General features: G+C 42.1%; 1 protein-coding gene across 1 annotated transcript; it reads left to right on the top strand.

Annotated features, from left to right (window-relative positions):
* The first annotated feature begins 3,127 nt into the window (after positions 1–3,127).
* Positions 3,128–16,831, top strand: LOC114603944 (ropporin-1). The gene is made up of 6 exons (XM_028743500.2): positions 3,128–3,247; positions 4,940–5,066; positions 6,337–6,454; positions 11,790–11,951; positions 14,509–14,684; positions 15,676–16,831. The coding sequence occupies exons 2-6, from the start codon at positions 4,951–4,953 to the stop codon at positions 15,740–15,742; spliced, it is 639 nt and encodes a 212-aa protein (XP_028599333.1). The 5' UTR covers positions 3,128–3,247; positions 4,940–4,950; the 3' UTR covers positions 15,743–16,831.
* The last annotated feature ends 735 nt before the right edge of the window (positions 16,832–17,566 follow it).

The following is a 17,566-nucleotide window of genomic DNA, read 5'->3' as shown; positions in this document are numbered from 1 at the left end:
TAATCTGTTGACATTTTTGTTCATGCTCTTTTGTCAAACAGAGTTTTAGGTTTAGGTCTTATGCTATTTGCTATGATATTCATGCTATTTCATATTCACTCTTCATCCTTTTTTAAAAGAAAACCATTCACTTGAAGGTTATTACTTTGAAGCATCTATCACTTCTTCTTGAAAGGAGAGCCAGGGAAACATGATATTGACATTATCTTTGTGATAAATTTAAAACTAGGAAGAAAAATCACCATGCTGGCATTTCCTGAATGTGTTCCTCAATTTACCCCACTTGTCACCCCCTGATCCCACTTTACCTTTTCTAGTAGGGAGTGTAGTAATGCCACTCAAGTGGTTAAGGCTGAAATTATAACCTCACGGAGTTCTGAGTACACATTGACTGTGCATACAGAGTTCAAGGATCCCTGGTTCAAATCTTTCTTCGGCTATAAATTACCTGTGAACCCCATCCCACCCACGTACACACAATAGGAGGATTAATAATACAGCCTATAGCATGCAGATGATAATACAGACCTGTACAACCTTACTTGGAACTTGGAAGCAAGCCTCAATGAGCTTGGTGGGCTTATTTTCTGAGTTAACCAATCTAGAACCACGCTATAGCATTGTGTTGGCATTATGCATGCAATTTATTGCCAGGCACACACATAACTCCTGTTGCTATTTCTTATTATCTGTCAGATTTTTTTACCCACCCTTCATTATGAAATCCTAAGGCAACTTACAACAACGGACGCTTACCCCTTCCTGGGTGGGCATCTGTCGGGGCCTCTTGTGCCTGGCCGCCATCCCTGGTCCGTCAGAGCAGAGCGCACATGTCCAGGCAGCCATTAGGGAACCCACCCCCCAGCTGCCTAGACATCTGGCAAGTTCCCGCCTGCTGCAGCATCTTAAATGGGCCAGTCAATGGTCTCCCTAGTGGGTGTGCCTCGCAGTCTGGGAGGGCATTGGCTGCATAAAAGTCTGCAGCGCAGTCCGGCCTCAGCACAGTTAGCGGAGAAGCAAACAAAGCCCACCCACCCCCGTTTTATCGTTAATCTTCTTTATTTTCCAGGTCAATTTCATTTTGTTCTAAAATGTTTTCTGCCTTTCAGGTTGCTGCTTTAACAATGCTCCATACCTTCATTCACAGTTTAACTTTATTTTGTTTCCCGTGTATCTCCTTACCTTGCTATGTTCGCACACATTTGTCATATTTGGGGCCAGGAAGGAATTTTCCCTGTAGACAAATTGGCTGGTTTAGAGGTTTTGCCTTCCTCGCAGCAAATTGTCTTAACTTTGGCGGTTAAAGCATTGAGCGGAATCCTAGTCTTCAAGTGTGGTGTGTAGTGGAGCATCACCCAATATGATCCAGCGGTGTTTTCAGGGTACCTCATTAAAGGGGTCTTGGTGGATGTCCCAGTCCTGAGGCCAAGCATGTGGCAGATGGGCCTATAAGGCTTCCAGCAGCAGCCTTAGGGTGGCCAACTCAGTAGTCCTCCAGCAGGAGGCTGGAATGGATACACCCAATGCCTGAACCAAAATCCCACATAAATTCTATAATCAATAAAGTTGTGGCCAATATTAATCCTGATCGTTGTCCGCCTGAGTTATTAATCATTTATAGACACTAACAAAGGGTGGGTGGCACTGCGACTGGGCCCGCAATGTAAAAATACATTACTAAGATCAGTTTAAAAAACATTACAGCTTCCTTAATGTGTGGGTAACAATCATATTGAACATATATTGTTTTATTTTCGGCTATAGACACAGGATGGAACTACAGAAATATTAACATACTAGAAGTTTCTTTGGGAATCCAAAATGGTTTGGAAGCGGTTTGTGCCAATGAAACACCATCTAATACTAAGGGTAGCCATGTGACCTACTTTCCCAAGGGTAGTCCTCTGTTTAAAGCATTGTCAGCCCTCCATTTGAAGGCATCCTCTATTAGAAGGAAGAAGAAGAAGAAGAAAAGTTTGGATTTGATATCCCGCCTTTCACTCCCTTTAAGGAGTCTCAAAGCGGCTAACATTCTCCTTTCCCTTCCTCCCCCACAACAAACACTCTGTGAGGTGAGTGGGGCTGAGAGACTTCAAAGAAGTGTGACTGGCCCAAGGTCACCCAGCAGCTGCATGTGGAGGAGCGGAGACGCGAACCCGGTTCCCCAGATTACGAGACTACCGCTCTTAACCACTACACCATACTGGCTCTCCACTAGAATACTGTAAAAAATCTCAGGGGAAAAGTAGCAATCCAAGTCCGGTTTGAAGATTAGAAAACCGTAAGAAGGCAGAGCAGCAACCTTGAAGTTGTCCATCAACAGTTAGCACCTGGACATCAGAAAGAGCAAGCATACAAGCCACCTGACTATAGGCTTCCCCGCTATAGTGAGATGCATTATATTTCTATTTAAATTATAGTAATTATTTCCACATTTCCATCTCTACATATATATTTAGCACACTAATATTCTATGCAAAGCTCTGTTGCCTTTTGTCCTCTGCTTTGGTGGGGCATTCTCTTGTCTATGTGCAAATGGTCACCCTACCAATGGGTTAGAGAAGACAGGCAGCAGTAAGCATTCTCAGCAGCGTTTTGCAGCCCTCATCATAGGCAGCCCTTTCCCCCATAAAAGCAACACTTCTTGCTCCCCACAACTGTGATTAGAATTTTTCCTCCTGGTCATCTTTGTTTTATCACTGCCACACCTTACTAACTCAAACTTCCTCTGCCCCACAAAAGAGTGAAAATGGCAGGTGTTATTGGAAAGAAACCTAGATGGTGTGCAACAGATTTACATGACAGGGTAGAAACAACAGGACAAATCCATGCAGCCATGCCCATAGAATCAAGCATACCTTAGACTCACTCATTTTATGGATATCTAGGAGATAGAGAAAGCCCTAAAATTTATCTAAAATACCTGTCCTACCCATGGAGTTTGTGGCTCCCCAACCCCACCCTGATGAAGTTCTCTTAACTCCTCACTAAGAACCCCATGACCTTTTCAAGTGTCTCACTGTTTACTGCCAGCAAAGGCAGCTGACAGAATCAGTGCCTTTGTGAGGTAGAGCACCAGTTGCTAGGATACCTAGAGCTGCGAGGAAACAAAGGGCGCAGTCCTGAGTTAATGCAAGGGCCCATCTTGGGTGGAAGCAGCGTGAAGCCCCCGATAAAGCCTGGTGTGACTGTCCCAAAACAGCAGCTGGGCGATCTTCACGAAGAGGCTGAGTCGTCTCAGCCTCCGGTAATACAGGACAGAACCACCCTGGGGGGCAGAATTCTTAACCCACTTTGCTAATCTCCGACATCAACAAGGGGCAGATCCACACCACGAAAGCACATTCATCACACATTTAAAGCCCGGTTACTTCACCCAAACAGTCCCGGGAGCTGTAGTTTCCTGGCCTGAAGCTACCGTTCCTAGCACCTTGACAAACTACAGTTCCCAGGATTCTTTGGCGCAAGTCATGTGCTTCAAATGTGTGCTGGATGTGTTTTAAATGTATGGTGTGGATCTGTGCAAGGTCTGTTAGATGCAAGCCCAATGCCAAAGACGGGACAAATTTGTACGGGAGACCAACATGAGATTGTGACAGCGCGTGGATGGAAAGAATAGAGATAGGGTAGCTGTAATGGGGTGGCAGAGTTACAAAAATATATTTGCAAGTGCTTGTTGCTTGCTAAGTGGTCTGTGAAACTGCTTCTGTAAGACGTTTGCTCTGTACAAATCCCCCAAGCCTTGCCTCATCAAGACCTCTTCACTTCCTTGAGTTCCCTTTTATTTTTTTGTATTTTGGTGGGGGTGTGGCTGGGTGATCATTATATGCATTTATCCAAAGTTTCTACAACTGGAATAAATTATTCCTATCACCAGCAAAGGGAATATTTCATATCGCAAAGGGGTGGGCAGAGGGTGCCCAATTAGATGCAGTTGCAACCATAGGATTGCAGCCACTGCAACAGCAGTTGCACTGCAGCTGTGGACACATGCATCATAGTCTATGACTGCCAAGTGAGAAAGAAATACTTTTGACATTCCCAGAGGAACAAGGCTTTCTCACAAGAGACGCATTAGTCCTGCACTCATAGAGGAACGTTCATTGTCCTTAGCAACGGCCCATACTTTCTACGGGAGGCTGACCTGTCATGTTGAAAACTATCATTGTATAGAATCTACTGTATTCAAAAATTCCTAAATTTTCCAGTTCTGGAGAAACTGGGGTGTGCATAAGGGCTCATCAGTAGCTCTGTGTGTACTGATGGTCAGTGAATGCTAGCAGGGAAGAGAATCTAAATTACACCTGCTGGTCTCAACTGCCTCACATTCACTAAAAGTCTGAATTTGTACATGCTGTACAGACACAGACTCTGTACAGACAGTCAGAGATCCTGCCTGCCTCTTGCAGATTTTCTGATTGTGCAAAAGATAGCTTGTCAGCCTTCACCTAGAAAGCACAACTACAGTGGAGTATTGGACATGGTCAAGGATGCATTCTTTTCGTGAGTGATGATAATGGATGGGCCCAACAGGTGTGGTCAGCACCTTAGATGCACTGATAATGCACTCTAGAAATCTGCACAATGTTCAGGGACTTCATAACAGGCACATAGAAGTTCATTACCAGACAAATTCAGCAGGGGGAGGATTCCCCAACAGTAGAAATGTAAAATCCACAATTATATAGCTACTATTACACAAGGTTATACAATACAAAGTGATTTAGTGAAATGAGTAAGAACTCAAATGTAATAGTTTTCAGTAAAAGGTTATGTGCTTTTCTTGCGTGGTACTGCCTGCCTTCTGTTTTTCAACATTTTTATAGCACCACACAAGTTTATAGGTTAAAGAAGAACTTTGACCGAAGGGTTGTTTCAATGAGTAATTGCAATGTGTTTTCCCACACTTAACAGAGAAGGTTGCTATTTTTTCTAACAGGCACAGGAATTATGCCACAAACAGACAAACAAGTATGCATCCCTCCGGAGCTTCCAGATTTGTTGAAGCAGTTTACAAAAGCTGCCATTCGGACACAGCCTCCAGATCTGATCCAATGGTCTTCTGAGTAAGTTTAATATTTTACTCTAAAAAACTGTATCCTTAAAACTGATACTATACTTAATAGTTTATAGGTTTACTTGTGGAATTCTATGTTTGTGGCATTTCCCCGGTACTTTTTGAGAACACACATTTTTCAGGTAAAGATGGGTAGCAATTATTTAGTATCAGGAATTAATGCAGCTTTCATTAAAGAATGACCAGCACCATTTTATGAAGAACTGCCCTACGCTTGCCACAGGGAACCATAGGTAGAATAAGTTCAGGGAGCAAAATATCCCTCAAGACACCCTAGGCTACAGTAAATAACAAATCCAGAGAAAATACATCCCCTGAAACCTAAAGGAATATAGACCAACAGTCACACATGACTTTCATTTCTCATGTGCAACTTTTTCAAGAGGTTTTTTCAAAACGAAAACCAAAAACACCAAGATCAATGTGGGTGGGAGTATTGCAAAACTGTAGTATGTGAATAAAAACTGCTATCACTGTCATAGCCAATTAATGAAAACTCTACTACCCAGCATACATAAGCACTACCCGCCTCGGTGAACAAACAACCACATTTCAAATTAAGCATAAATAATAGCTCAGGCTGCAATCCTAACTCCTGGACAGCAGTGGTAGAGTTTGATGGAGAAGCACAGCCAGTGGCACATCACCACCCTACTGCAAAGAGGCTACAATCAGGCCTGTTGCTCTCATGCGATTCCCCCTCCTATTATCAGCTACCACCATGACAAGTGGGGGGAACCTTTGACTCTCCAGATGTTGTCAAACTCCAGCCAGTCCCAGCCACAATAGTCATTGGTCAGAGATAATGAGAGTTCCAGACCAACAATATTCAGAAGGTCAGGCTTCCCACCCTTATACAGTGGTACCTTGGTAGTCTCCTGCAGCCAATCGGAAGCTGCGCCTTGGTTTTCAAACGGTTTTGAGAGTCGAACAGACTCCCCGAATGGATTAAGTTTGAGAACCAAGGTACCACTGTATTACAATATCCCACCTTTCCTCATTGTAGGAAGGCAGCTTACATAGTTTCCAGGCTGTCCCCTATCCATCACTAACCAGAACTGAGCTGCTAAATTTCAATAAGGATGCTGTGTCATGTGCCTTCAAGCTATGTCCTTTTGATATGTGTACTTTATGAGTTTTCACTGTTGAGCTTTAATATGTCATTTATAAACTTGAAAATAAATAGCCAAATTCTAGTCACACTTTTTGTTAACATATTTTGCTGAAATGCAAACACCTGCTGTTTTCTTTCTGTCTAGCTATTTTAATGCTATGGCCCGTGGAGAGAATCCTCCAGTAAGAGAACGACCAGATAGAGTCCCTTTATCAAACTGTGCAGAGCTTACACCAGAGCTCTTGAAGGTCTTACACCAGAGAGTAAGAAACATCTCCTTTCCATTTTGGGGCAAGTACATAAGAGGCTTGAGTGTTTGTACTCTACTATTTCATATTGGTTTTGGACACGGTTCCAGTAACTGCCTTCAGTCTTATATCTGCTACTTTTTGTTCACATTTTAAGATGCATACAGACAGAATATAACTATTACAAAATGTCAAGGTTACAAGACTTCTGCCAAAGCAGGAAGACTATTTAAAAGATTATTGCTCTTCATAATTCCTTTACTTTTATTACATTCAAGCCTAGTTCCACAACCTTCCTGACACACATAGGTAAGCAATACTTTGTGCACGCTCTAATTTTAAACACTGACTTCATTTGCACCTCATGGTAGACAACAATTCATGTATTACTCTGAATGTGCCAATCTGAGCTGCTTTGCTCATCCCTGGGGAGAAATAAACCATGGCTTAACATTACATGCAAACCAGAGATCATGGTTTGTTTTGCTCCAATCAAACCACAGACTGCAACCAAAGTTTGTACTTAGCATACTGATTGTGGTTTGTTTGGAGCACTACAAACCACAACCCTGGTTTGGACATAATGCTAAGCCAGGAATTGTGGTTTGTTTCCCTTGCATACCAGGGAGAAGCAAAGCAACCCAGATGGTCATGTTTATAGTAAGTCATCAGTTATAGTTCACCACCCTGTGATAACTCAAACAATGAATAAAGATGACAACTTACAAAGTAGTAACTTGCTTGTCACTCTCTGCATGCAACCACATAAGAAGCAAGACTTGGGGATTTCTATCTGGCCCTCAGGTTTCTCCACAGGCCGCTCCACCCACTTTCGCTTTGGTCCTGCCCACTGCTAGCATGTTGCCCTCAGAAGATTGCCTAAAAGGGAATTGAAAAGGGTTCCCTACCCATTATCTATACCATCCTCTCAAATGTTCTCATCCCCTTGTTACACAGAAGAAAATGGAGAATCAGCATGATAAAGTTCTCTTCAGCAGCATGACCAGCTTCTTTCTGTAACTGTAAGCACAATGCAATGCAATCAATTACTCCAATGTTTAGTTCATCAATACCCAGTTATAGCCCGGCATAGAAACCAACTCCAGGGGACTGTGGGTGCTTAGGCACCCACTATAATATAATTGTGGGGGCTGAGCCCCACAAAGTCAATGAGCAAAGCTGGAGAGAGGCAGCCAGCTAGCCTCTGTGGCGCTGCCTCAGAGAGAGAAGCAGTTCAGCTCCACCCTCCACAGTCAGCAAGCGAGGCACCCTTTTCCAGTGCGAGGGCTCGGACGTGGAGGCAGTCTCTCTGCTTCTGAGTCCATGGCCCTCCCCGCAGAAAAGGAGGAAGAGGAGCAGCTGATGCTGCAACATGGACGTGCAACATCACATACACATGCTTGCATGTGGTGCATGTGATGTCACACACACAACATGCAATGTCGTGTTCATTTTTGGAGGAGCCCACATTACAGTGATGGGCATCCACAATCCTGAGGGCGAGATGCCACCCCTGTAGCCCAAGTATTATTTTTACAAATTAGCTGAAAAAATGCACAACCGGGCTTTATGATTAGAACATGGACATCTTTTCATAACTACTCTGAATCAATATCTGTAGCTTTTCATGCAAAATTTTAATACCACCAGCAGCATGGCAAGCTTTGAATTCCTTCACAAAAATACTAACCAACCATAACTGCTCAGTTATTGTACCAATATGGGTTAAATGGATCCCATTTTTGTGTTTTTAAGCCTTTCATTTTGAGCAGAGAACAGGTGGAAGAGGATGTATTATTTAGGAAGACAGCGGGTATACACCGCCACAGGATTTATGATCCAGTTACTGATGCACAGTGCTTCTGTGCTACTACTGTTTCTCCATTTTCTCCCACAATATATTTACACAAGATAAGTTCCTTACTCCAGAAACAACTCCTTGAATTTTAGGATGTTAGTATCTTCACATCAGCACAGCACTGACACCCGCACATTTGATGCTGGCTCCTATTCACTGGAATTTGATTTCAGTCCTAATAAACTATGGGCCATTTTCAACTAGGTTGTTGAGCTAGCAGGGTGCACCACAATGAGTCCCACTAGCACAATGGGACTTCCTTCCCGTCTTCCCCCTGCACCCTCCTCGAATCCCTTGAACAGTGTGCAGGGTGGGGGAGGAGATGGGAGATGATTTTGTTTGGCCAGCAGAAATGTTTGTGATGATGGAAAGATCATTTTAGCACTACCTAGAATATTTTATAGCCCTGGAGTACACTTTAGAGTGGCTGAGAAATATACAGCAGTTTATTAATTCAAGTGGCAAATTCGAAGTCATGAAGATTCTACAGGTGTCTGTGATTGACAACCTGCAGCTCAAATAATCCCTAGAAACTGTAATACTTGTGTGCCCGTGAGAAATCAGGCTCCAAAAGCAGACGTGCATCCCAAATGCAGGTGCTCACTCAAATGTATAACCAAATGTGCACTCCTCTGAAAACTAGGGTGTGCAGAGATATTGCTTCTCCATTCAAGTACACACCTATCTTACCCCCCAGTTACCAATCTGGGAAGCACCCTGCTTACCTTTGCTTTGTGCTTCCTAGGTACAAGTCTGGGCTTTCCAAGTCTGTGTTCAAGTGGTTAAAGGTAAAGGTAAAGGTACCCCTGCCCATACGGGCCAGTCTTGACAGACTCTGGGGTTGTGCGCCCATCTCACTTAAGAGGCCAGGGGCCAGCGCTGTCCGGAGACACTTCCGGGTCACGTGGCCAGCATGACAAAGCTGCATCTGGCGAGCCAGCGCAGCACACGGAAACGCTGTTTACCTTCCCGCCAGTAAGCGGTCCCTATTTATCTACTTGCACCCGGGGGTGCTTTCAAACTGCTAGGTTGGCAGGCGCTGGGACCGAGCAACGGGAGCGCACCCCGCTGCGGGGATTCGAACTGCCGACCTTTCGATCGGCAAGCCCTAGGCGCTGAGGCTTTTACCCACAGCGCCACCCGCGTCCCGTTCAAGTGGTTACTTATTTATTATTTTCGGTCCTGATGTTTTCCCCAGAAAAACCCATATTTTACCACTGGATTGGAACAAACGGCAAGCAGGTTTTCTGAAGATTGCTGTTTGTTCTGATTCAGTGGTAAAACAAGGGTTTTCCTGGGGAAAGCCCTGGGACAAAACCCACTCAGATATGAACCTGAAAAGCCCAGAAAGCACAAAGCAACGGGAAGTGTGGATAAACCCCGAAAGGACAAATGCCACCTGACAATTCAAAGGATCTAGAGAAGGGGAAATGACCTGGGAGATTTGTACACATTTAAACACATTTCAGGCCTCCAGTTGAAAGACAACTGCTTGCTTCCCTTCAGCTAACTCTAGAGAGCTGAGAGCTATCACTAGTGCCCTCCTTTCTGCTCCAACATGAATAGACAGCATGTGGATAGCACACATGTGCATCGCTGTATTCTTTCTTGTTCTGGGGTACAAAGGTCTTTTTCAAAATATATTGTTGTTTAGTCGTTTCCAACTCTTTGTGACCCCATGGACCAGAGCACGCCAGGCACTCCTGTCTTCCACTGCCTCCTGCAGTTTGGTCAAACCCATATTGGTAGCTTCGAAAACAAAATATATACGCCTGCATATCTAGGGCATTCTCCCCTGTGTGTATGAATTCATTCCTATATTCTTCTTATGCCCAGAACGGCACTCAAAAGCAGACACAGCATACCAACTTCATTAACTGGGTGGGTGATAATACCCCCAAAATAGACATCCCCAGTGTTAGTGGCATCATTTATTCCCAAGTGGACAGCGGCAACATATTGTTCCAAAGCCCCTGCCTGCTTTTCTACATTGAATTCAGGCCCATTCAAGATTCACATGACCCTCATCTGCCTGGTCCTCTTCTTTGGGACACTTAATACATAAGGAAAACCTAGCATTGTTTCTACAGATTGCACAGCCTGCACAAGAAACAGAGAGCTATAGATGCAAAAGCCCAACATCATAATTAAACCTTTTCCAGAAATACTGCTTCCCAAGGTTATGGTTGTATACTAAGGCTGTAATCCTAAATATGCTTACTCAGAAGTAGAGCTTACGTTTGAGTAAACATGTTCAGGACAGTGCTGCACAACTCGCAGTGAAGGGTTTAAAACAACACACTGAAGGGCAGTAGACCTGCTGTGGACACCTCTTAAAACTGTGCCATGTTATTAATTTTTCAACAGCTGCATATTGAATATTAAAGCAGCAAAATGGTGGAATAATCTCAAAGCACATGACCAATCAGTGCAGTCTCACAAACTTATTTCTTAAATATTTGCTACTATGAGTTCAAGCACCACCAACTAATTTTGGAATGAACACAGAGAGTGAGACTCCTTGCAGGTTTTGAGAGAAAGGCTGGGATATAAATCTAATCAATCAATCAATCAATAAGATATGGAAGCACTAGCATATTATCTTAGCAGTGGGGTCCTAAGATATAAGATATAGTTCTCCCCTGCCAAAAACAGTGGACTGGGTAAGTCCATTTTCTCCTTCTTGCACAGTAGGAATCTGCGGTAAAAGCAGCAGTCCTGTACTTGTTTTTGCAAGTTTAGAATCAAACAATCCTGGTGTAGCCATGTACTAGACTAGAAGCAGAAGGTGAATTAGTTCTTGGTGCAGCTGCACCACCCCAGTACCTGCACCCTCAGCATTTTCCAGCCTAGTAGATGTCAAGTCAGTATAACAGCAGTTTGAATGTCACCTGGTCCATTTTCAAAAGATCCACATTAGGTTTGTGTATGTCACCTCATAATTAAGACTCAGTCTCGGTACCAGACAGTTATATATTAATATATTGATAAACTGGCATATACAAATAAGCAAGGATACCCTGCCCCATCACAGAACTGAGAAGATGCAGACATGATTACATCCTGACTACTTACTTTTTGGGAGGAGTACAACAAGATATCATGGTGCAAAGCAGAACCACAGTTAATACAAACTCAGCACAACTTTTTCTAAAACAGTTAGTACATGCCTGTAGCATTTCTGTCTCATTCTTTGCCTGGACACTTACAGTAAAAAATATCAAAGCAGCAACATACTACTCCTTACAAAGAACAGAGCAAGGATTCAACCAACATACCAATCTGCTTAGCTGTATCTTAGTTCCGTGATCTAGTACATTTTTATTTATTTTTACTGATTCTACAAAGCAAACAGAATGCTTACCATCTCTGAAATTTGTACGATTAGGAAGGAATTCCCGGCACTAAAGCAGGTGACAAGATCTAGATAAAAACAAAAAACCTGCAGTCACTTATTCACTTATGATAGATATTGCCAATATTTCTTTGCAGGTGGGCGGGAGGCTGATAATCCACGTAGATGAGCTAGCCCAGATGTGGAAGGTGCTCAATCTTCCTACAGACCTATTTGACAGTATTATGAACGTTGGACACTTTACTGAAGAAATTGAATGGCTCAAGTTTTTAGCTCTGGCCTGCAGCTCTCTTGGAGTTGTAAGTTCCTTTTCTTTTGAATTTCCGATATGTTTAGATTCCTTAAATAATTAGTATTTACTTTTAGTGGGTCTATGTCATGTGGATTATTATTAAGAGCTTGTAGTTTCACTCAGGAAGCAGTGAAAGGCAGAACCAGCTGCCACCTAATGGGCCTTACTGTAGCAGCCTCCCTTCCTGTATTTTTGCAGTCCCAGAACAGAAGGAAAGCAAGAACAACAACCACAACTTATTGGACTGTTGTATGAAGGTATTACCTGGGTTACCTGGGTTAATGGAGAAAGAACACCTTGGCTGCCCATTTGTTCCTAATATGGCCTCACCCAGGTCTGCTTGTATACACAGAGCAGATAGAGCTGGGAAAGAAGCTATAGATTTCAGAAGTGGTAGTAGATGGGTACCATTTCAGATTTAGGGGGAATCACTTTTTAAAAAATATTCTGCTGTGAGTTTTAAAAAATACAAGTTGAAAAGTAGCACAGCAAGGAGCAGGGCTGGTCCTCAGAGTCCTAATTTTCTTCTTACTGTGGATGGCAATTCGAATTGGTACAATCCACTCCACAATCCCCCCAAGCTTGGATTCTACCACTGTATTCTGCTGTGTGTGAAGAATTAAAAGGGCAGAGGACATTTTCACATTGCAGTAAATCTGGTGCTGTTGGGAGGGTCGCCATTAGTGGCCGAGTTGTCCTATTCCCTACACTGTACCTACTTTCCGTACTCTTCCTACCATGAGGAACCACATATCATATAAGCTTTGTAAAAGCCATTCTACCTCAAGATAGTTCACCAGCTAACAGCTACAATCTCCACCCTTTCTCCCCCTCTTTTCAATGGCAACTGCACAAGATCCCAGATAAGTTTCAATACTGGATTTTGTTACACCATATTTGTCTGGTGGGCTCTCTTTTGGATGAGTCACAAGTAATACCAATCTCCCTTAATAGCCTCGATTAAAAAAAACAACAACAACCCAATCTTTACTTTTGCAATTTGAATTATTAAATTGGACCAACGTAAGATAATATTGTATGGATATTTAGGCCTCTGCCTCATTCATGAACATAAACATATTCCACAGAAATTATTGCTTTTACATGTAACAAAGGGAGGTTGCAAATTTACAAGGAATAAAGCTGGATTGGTATAACATCCAGCTAATCATGGGTTGCCACATTCTCACAACATGGTAGAAGCCCTAAGAATCCCACTGTTGCAGCTGTCCTGATGGCAGCTATTATCTGCAGAAGTGCATCTAATGCTATAAAGACACTTAACAGTGTGGGTTAACATTATTCTTCATATGACCACTGATTGTATTAATATAGGCTGGTTAATGTATCTCTCGGAATGAACTGTTGTAATCTGTTGCATCCAAAACTTTATCATAATCCATTGTATTTTCTGTTTCTCTCTCCTGCCCTTTAGCCTGTTTTAGGGGCACCATTTATGAATCTGGCTTTTTGTGTTTGTGAATTTGTCTGTTCCTGCAGTCTTCTTCCTCACCTGAAGTCATAATCTTATATTTATAACATTACAGTTAGCAGCTGTGGAGATAATTCTGATTTCAGAGAAGATTTTGACTTCAGGTGAGCAAAAGATAAAAAGCAGACAGAGCTAATAGATATTGTTTTTTTGTTCATCAGGAAACAGTCATTTACCAAAACAGAGCAACTCAAACATCAACTTTCTTAGAGAATATCTCCTTATGTACAATGTTGTGCATTAATGTATTACCGTTATTGTTACTATAAAGTGCCAATATATATAATTTTTAAGAGAGTATCTAAAAGCCCAATGTATATAGTAATTGGCCGCAGTCTAACAGATATTAAAGTGTGCTTTATCCCACTGAAATCATTAGTATCATAGTAGCTCTGCCCTGTGGCCACTGTTCTTTGATACATCTTTGCACATTAAAATTGAACTGCATTTTTGGTGTGGCTTTCCATCATAATAGAGATGTTTATCAAGAAACACCTACCTTAAAAATTTAAGCTTCACATAATTTGTACAAGGCCCTTCACTCCTTTATTATCCTCCTCACAATAACCCTGTGAGGTAAGACTAGGCCGGGAAATCATGATGGCCCAAACTCACCTCAGAGCTTCATAATTGTGTGGAGATTTGAACCTGGCATTCCCTTATTCTAATCACCACACCATAAACCACCAAGCATAGCGGTTTTTTGCAGAACTATACTTACCACCTAACTATAATTCTCAGGAATTCTGGCAAAGAAGCTGTGACTGTTTAGTTGAGTCACATAAATAAACAGTTGCTCACTCTTCTGTTTATGGCAGGGGTAGCCAATGTGGGGCCCCCCAGACATTTTGGCCAGCAACTCTCACCATCCCTGACCATTTCCCATCTGGGCAGGGCTGAAGGGAGTTGGGCCACAACATCTGGAGGACACCACAATAGCTATCACTGCTTTATGGCTTTATAGCCAGACACCGAGCTATTTCTTTTTTAGTATTTCTAGAAATGAATAATAACTAGTTGCTTTAAGATGAATGGCAAACTTAGATACTAATTCTTCTTATCTTTTTAATAGACTATTGCAAAAACTCTGAAGATAATATGTGAGGTTTTATCCAATGAGAATGACAGTGGACCCGCCCGTATCCCCTTCAGCACTTTCCAGTTTCTCTACACTTACATCGCTGAAGTAGATGGGGAGATTTCAGCATCTCATGTTAGTCGAATGCTGAATTATATTGAGCAGGAGATGTAAGTAACCCCAGTATATCTAATACATACAGCTAACGTAAATGTCAAGGCGTGTGGCTATTTGCATCATAGGTTTTACCCTCTTGTATGGTATTGAAGTGCAGTAGTTTTTACAGCTATAGGGACAGATATTGCTAAGTCCTAGGGCCAGTTTGTTCACAGGACAGGACATCCTCACATTAAACAGAATAATCAGGACTGGGGAAAAATCCCAGTTTGACATACCATGCCTCTAAAAACTTGGGATTGTGTTCAGTACTTCTGTTCTGCTAGCATAGCAATGGAACTTTCCTCTTCTCTGTCACCCAACTTAAAAATCTGCTTCAGAGAGTTGGAAGCCCCACCAAGGAATTCAAGCTGGTATACATGTTTCTGCCCCTCCCCATTTTATCCTCACAACTCTGTGAGGCAATGACTGACCCAAGGTCACCCAGTGAGCTTCATGACTTGAGTGGGGATTTGAATCCTGGTCCACCATGCCCCAGTCCACCACTCTAACCACTATACCTGTTGACTCTGATACTTAAGAATTTAAAATATTTTTCCATGCGCATTGAGGTTGTGGGGTCTCTTTAGAAATCTTTTGATCATAATCCCTGATTTATTATAGTTAACGCTACTGTCGCGGCCACTGATAGCAAAAATTGCTTATTTACGCATACGTTTTAAATCCCAACTTTCCTATCCCCTTTGGCTCTATCTTGGAAAAAGTGTTTTGCGTCAAAGCATCCTGTATTTCAAATTATATATGGCTGCTGCCACCTTGTGGCATTCCTCGACTCACAGACTAATTTGGACTATGCTGCCTGCACTCAGTGCAGTTCTTTTAAATGTGCTTCACTGAGGTAGAAGGAAGACTGGCATCTGGAAAGACAGAAGATGGTGCTACAATTATGTTTGTGAGATAAAAGTTTAGAATGTTTCATAAAGATCAAGTATTGCTGGTTGAGCAAACCTCTATTATTATTATTTTTTTATGTTCCCTACACAGCATTGGGCCAGACGGCTTGATCAAGGTGAATGATTTTACCCAGAATCCGCGTGTCAGGTTGGAGTAGTTCTCAGTACATCATACACTGCTATGTTGATAGGAAGAAGAGGAAACAGAGGACAGAATAAGAATTACAAATAGGCCAACCTCTCGGTCTCTTTTTTCCCTTTGTGTCCGTTAATAAACAGTTTGGCAAAGCAACAAATAAGAAAGATGGAAACATAGATTGAGAAGGTGCCACTGGAGTAGAATACAGTCTACTGTTAAACTTTCTGGTGCTATGATATACACACGTCCACCCAAATAAATATCATAGACTACCAAATAGTACAAACCTATTATATTAAATATATATTGAGGTCCACCCTTCTCCCCTCTTTTTGCATTTCAAAATATCCGGCACTGCCATGTGAAACTGGAGGGAATTTCAGATGCCTTCATCTGCAGAGGAAAACTTCAGAATTGTTTCCATTATTTCCCTGGGAACAAAAAGCAGGCCTTCAAGTTTGCTTTCCATTAGTGATTGTTCAGTTGTGCATTTATTCAGGTATAGTGCACCCCTCATATTTCAAATGAACTAGTCTGGGGTTCACTTTCTGTGGTATGATTGATAAATTATAATTGATAAATGATACAAGCAGACAAAAGTGTGAGTGTTGAAAAAGTGAAATAAGGTACCCCAGTCTCAATACAGCTAACAGAGTGACTCTAGAAACACATTGTAATATTTGACTCTCTGGCTCTATAAGCAGATTTATAAAAGATGTTTAACACTGGTGTTTGTGAATGTTCGGAGTGATAAATAACAACTTTTTGGAACAGTGAAGACCTGGAAATTTAGAGCTGCTTCCTTGAATACAAAACAAATATGCACCACGGGGGGGGGGGGAGTTTAAAAGTGCATGTACATTCATTCATTCATTCATTCATTCATTTAGCATCTGTTACTTTAAAACACATATCATACAAAAAAGAGGCACAATCCATTGTTTGCTACACCCTCTAGTAATTGCAGGGGAAATCTGTTTGCCTTTCTAATTACTGCTGGTGTGGGATATGGAACATCCAGGCACTTTATTTTCTTCAATTTCTTTTTTTAAAAAACCAGAAAATGGGGAACTTGTGGTCCTCCAGATGTTGTTGGATTCCAGTTTCATCATCCCCAGCAACCAGTGCAGCTAGAGGTCAGAGACTGTGGATGTTGCAGTCCAGCAACATATGGAGGGCCAGAGGATTCCTACCTATGTAAAATGTAGACTTAATAAATGCTTCCTTAAGTATTTTTATACATATTTACGCCTTTTAAACACTTTTATAATGAGAGTATCATACCTGAACTTTACATGATTTTTTTTTGGGGGGGTGGGGGGTGGGGAGGAACTGATGAACTCCAACTCCCAGGCCTTCAACCCAATGTTACTGTCAGTTCAACAAGCTACATCTCTGTAGCCCATAAAATCAGTAGGTGGTCAACACTAATTGGAAGCCTCTTTCAAACTAGAAATTTCCCTAGAAAGTACTCATAGCTTACACAATAAGGATATTAAATTTTAAATAATGCTTAAAAGACTCTTACAAAAAAGCACATGGCAGAAGTTCATTCCACCCAGGAGTGGATTTTGGTCTTTCAAATTTCAGTGGTGCAAAGCCAAAATTTGGTACCCCTCTACCTCTTGCTTTCCATTCTGCATGGGCACTACATCATACAGTAGTTGTGACATCCTGTGGCACCCAGTGCTGCAGAAGTGCCCTTAATCCATATTTAACCAGGAACCTGAGCACACAGATTGATAAAGGCACCTAACTGGTAGCTGCAAGAAGGGCTTAGGTTGAATGTCTGGTAGCAAGATTGCTCTTTTAAAGTCCACTAAATGTAAACAACTGGAAGCAG

This window comes from Podarcis muralis, chromosome 1, assembly GCF_964188315.1.
Source record: "Podarcis muralis chromosome 1, rPodMur119.hap1.1, whole genome shotgun sequence".
Classification (NCBI taxonomy): Eukaryota; Metazoa; Chordata; class Lepidosauria; order Squamata; family Lacertidae; genus Podarcis; species Podarcis muralis.
This window is presented reverse-complemented; position numbering and strand designations above follow the sequence as displayed.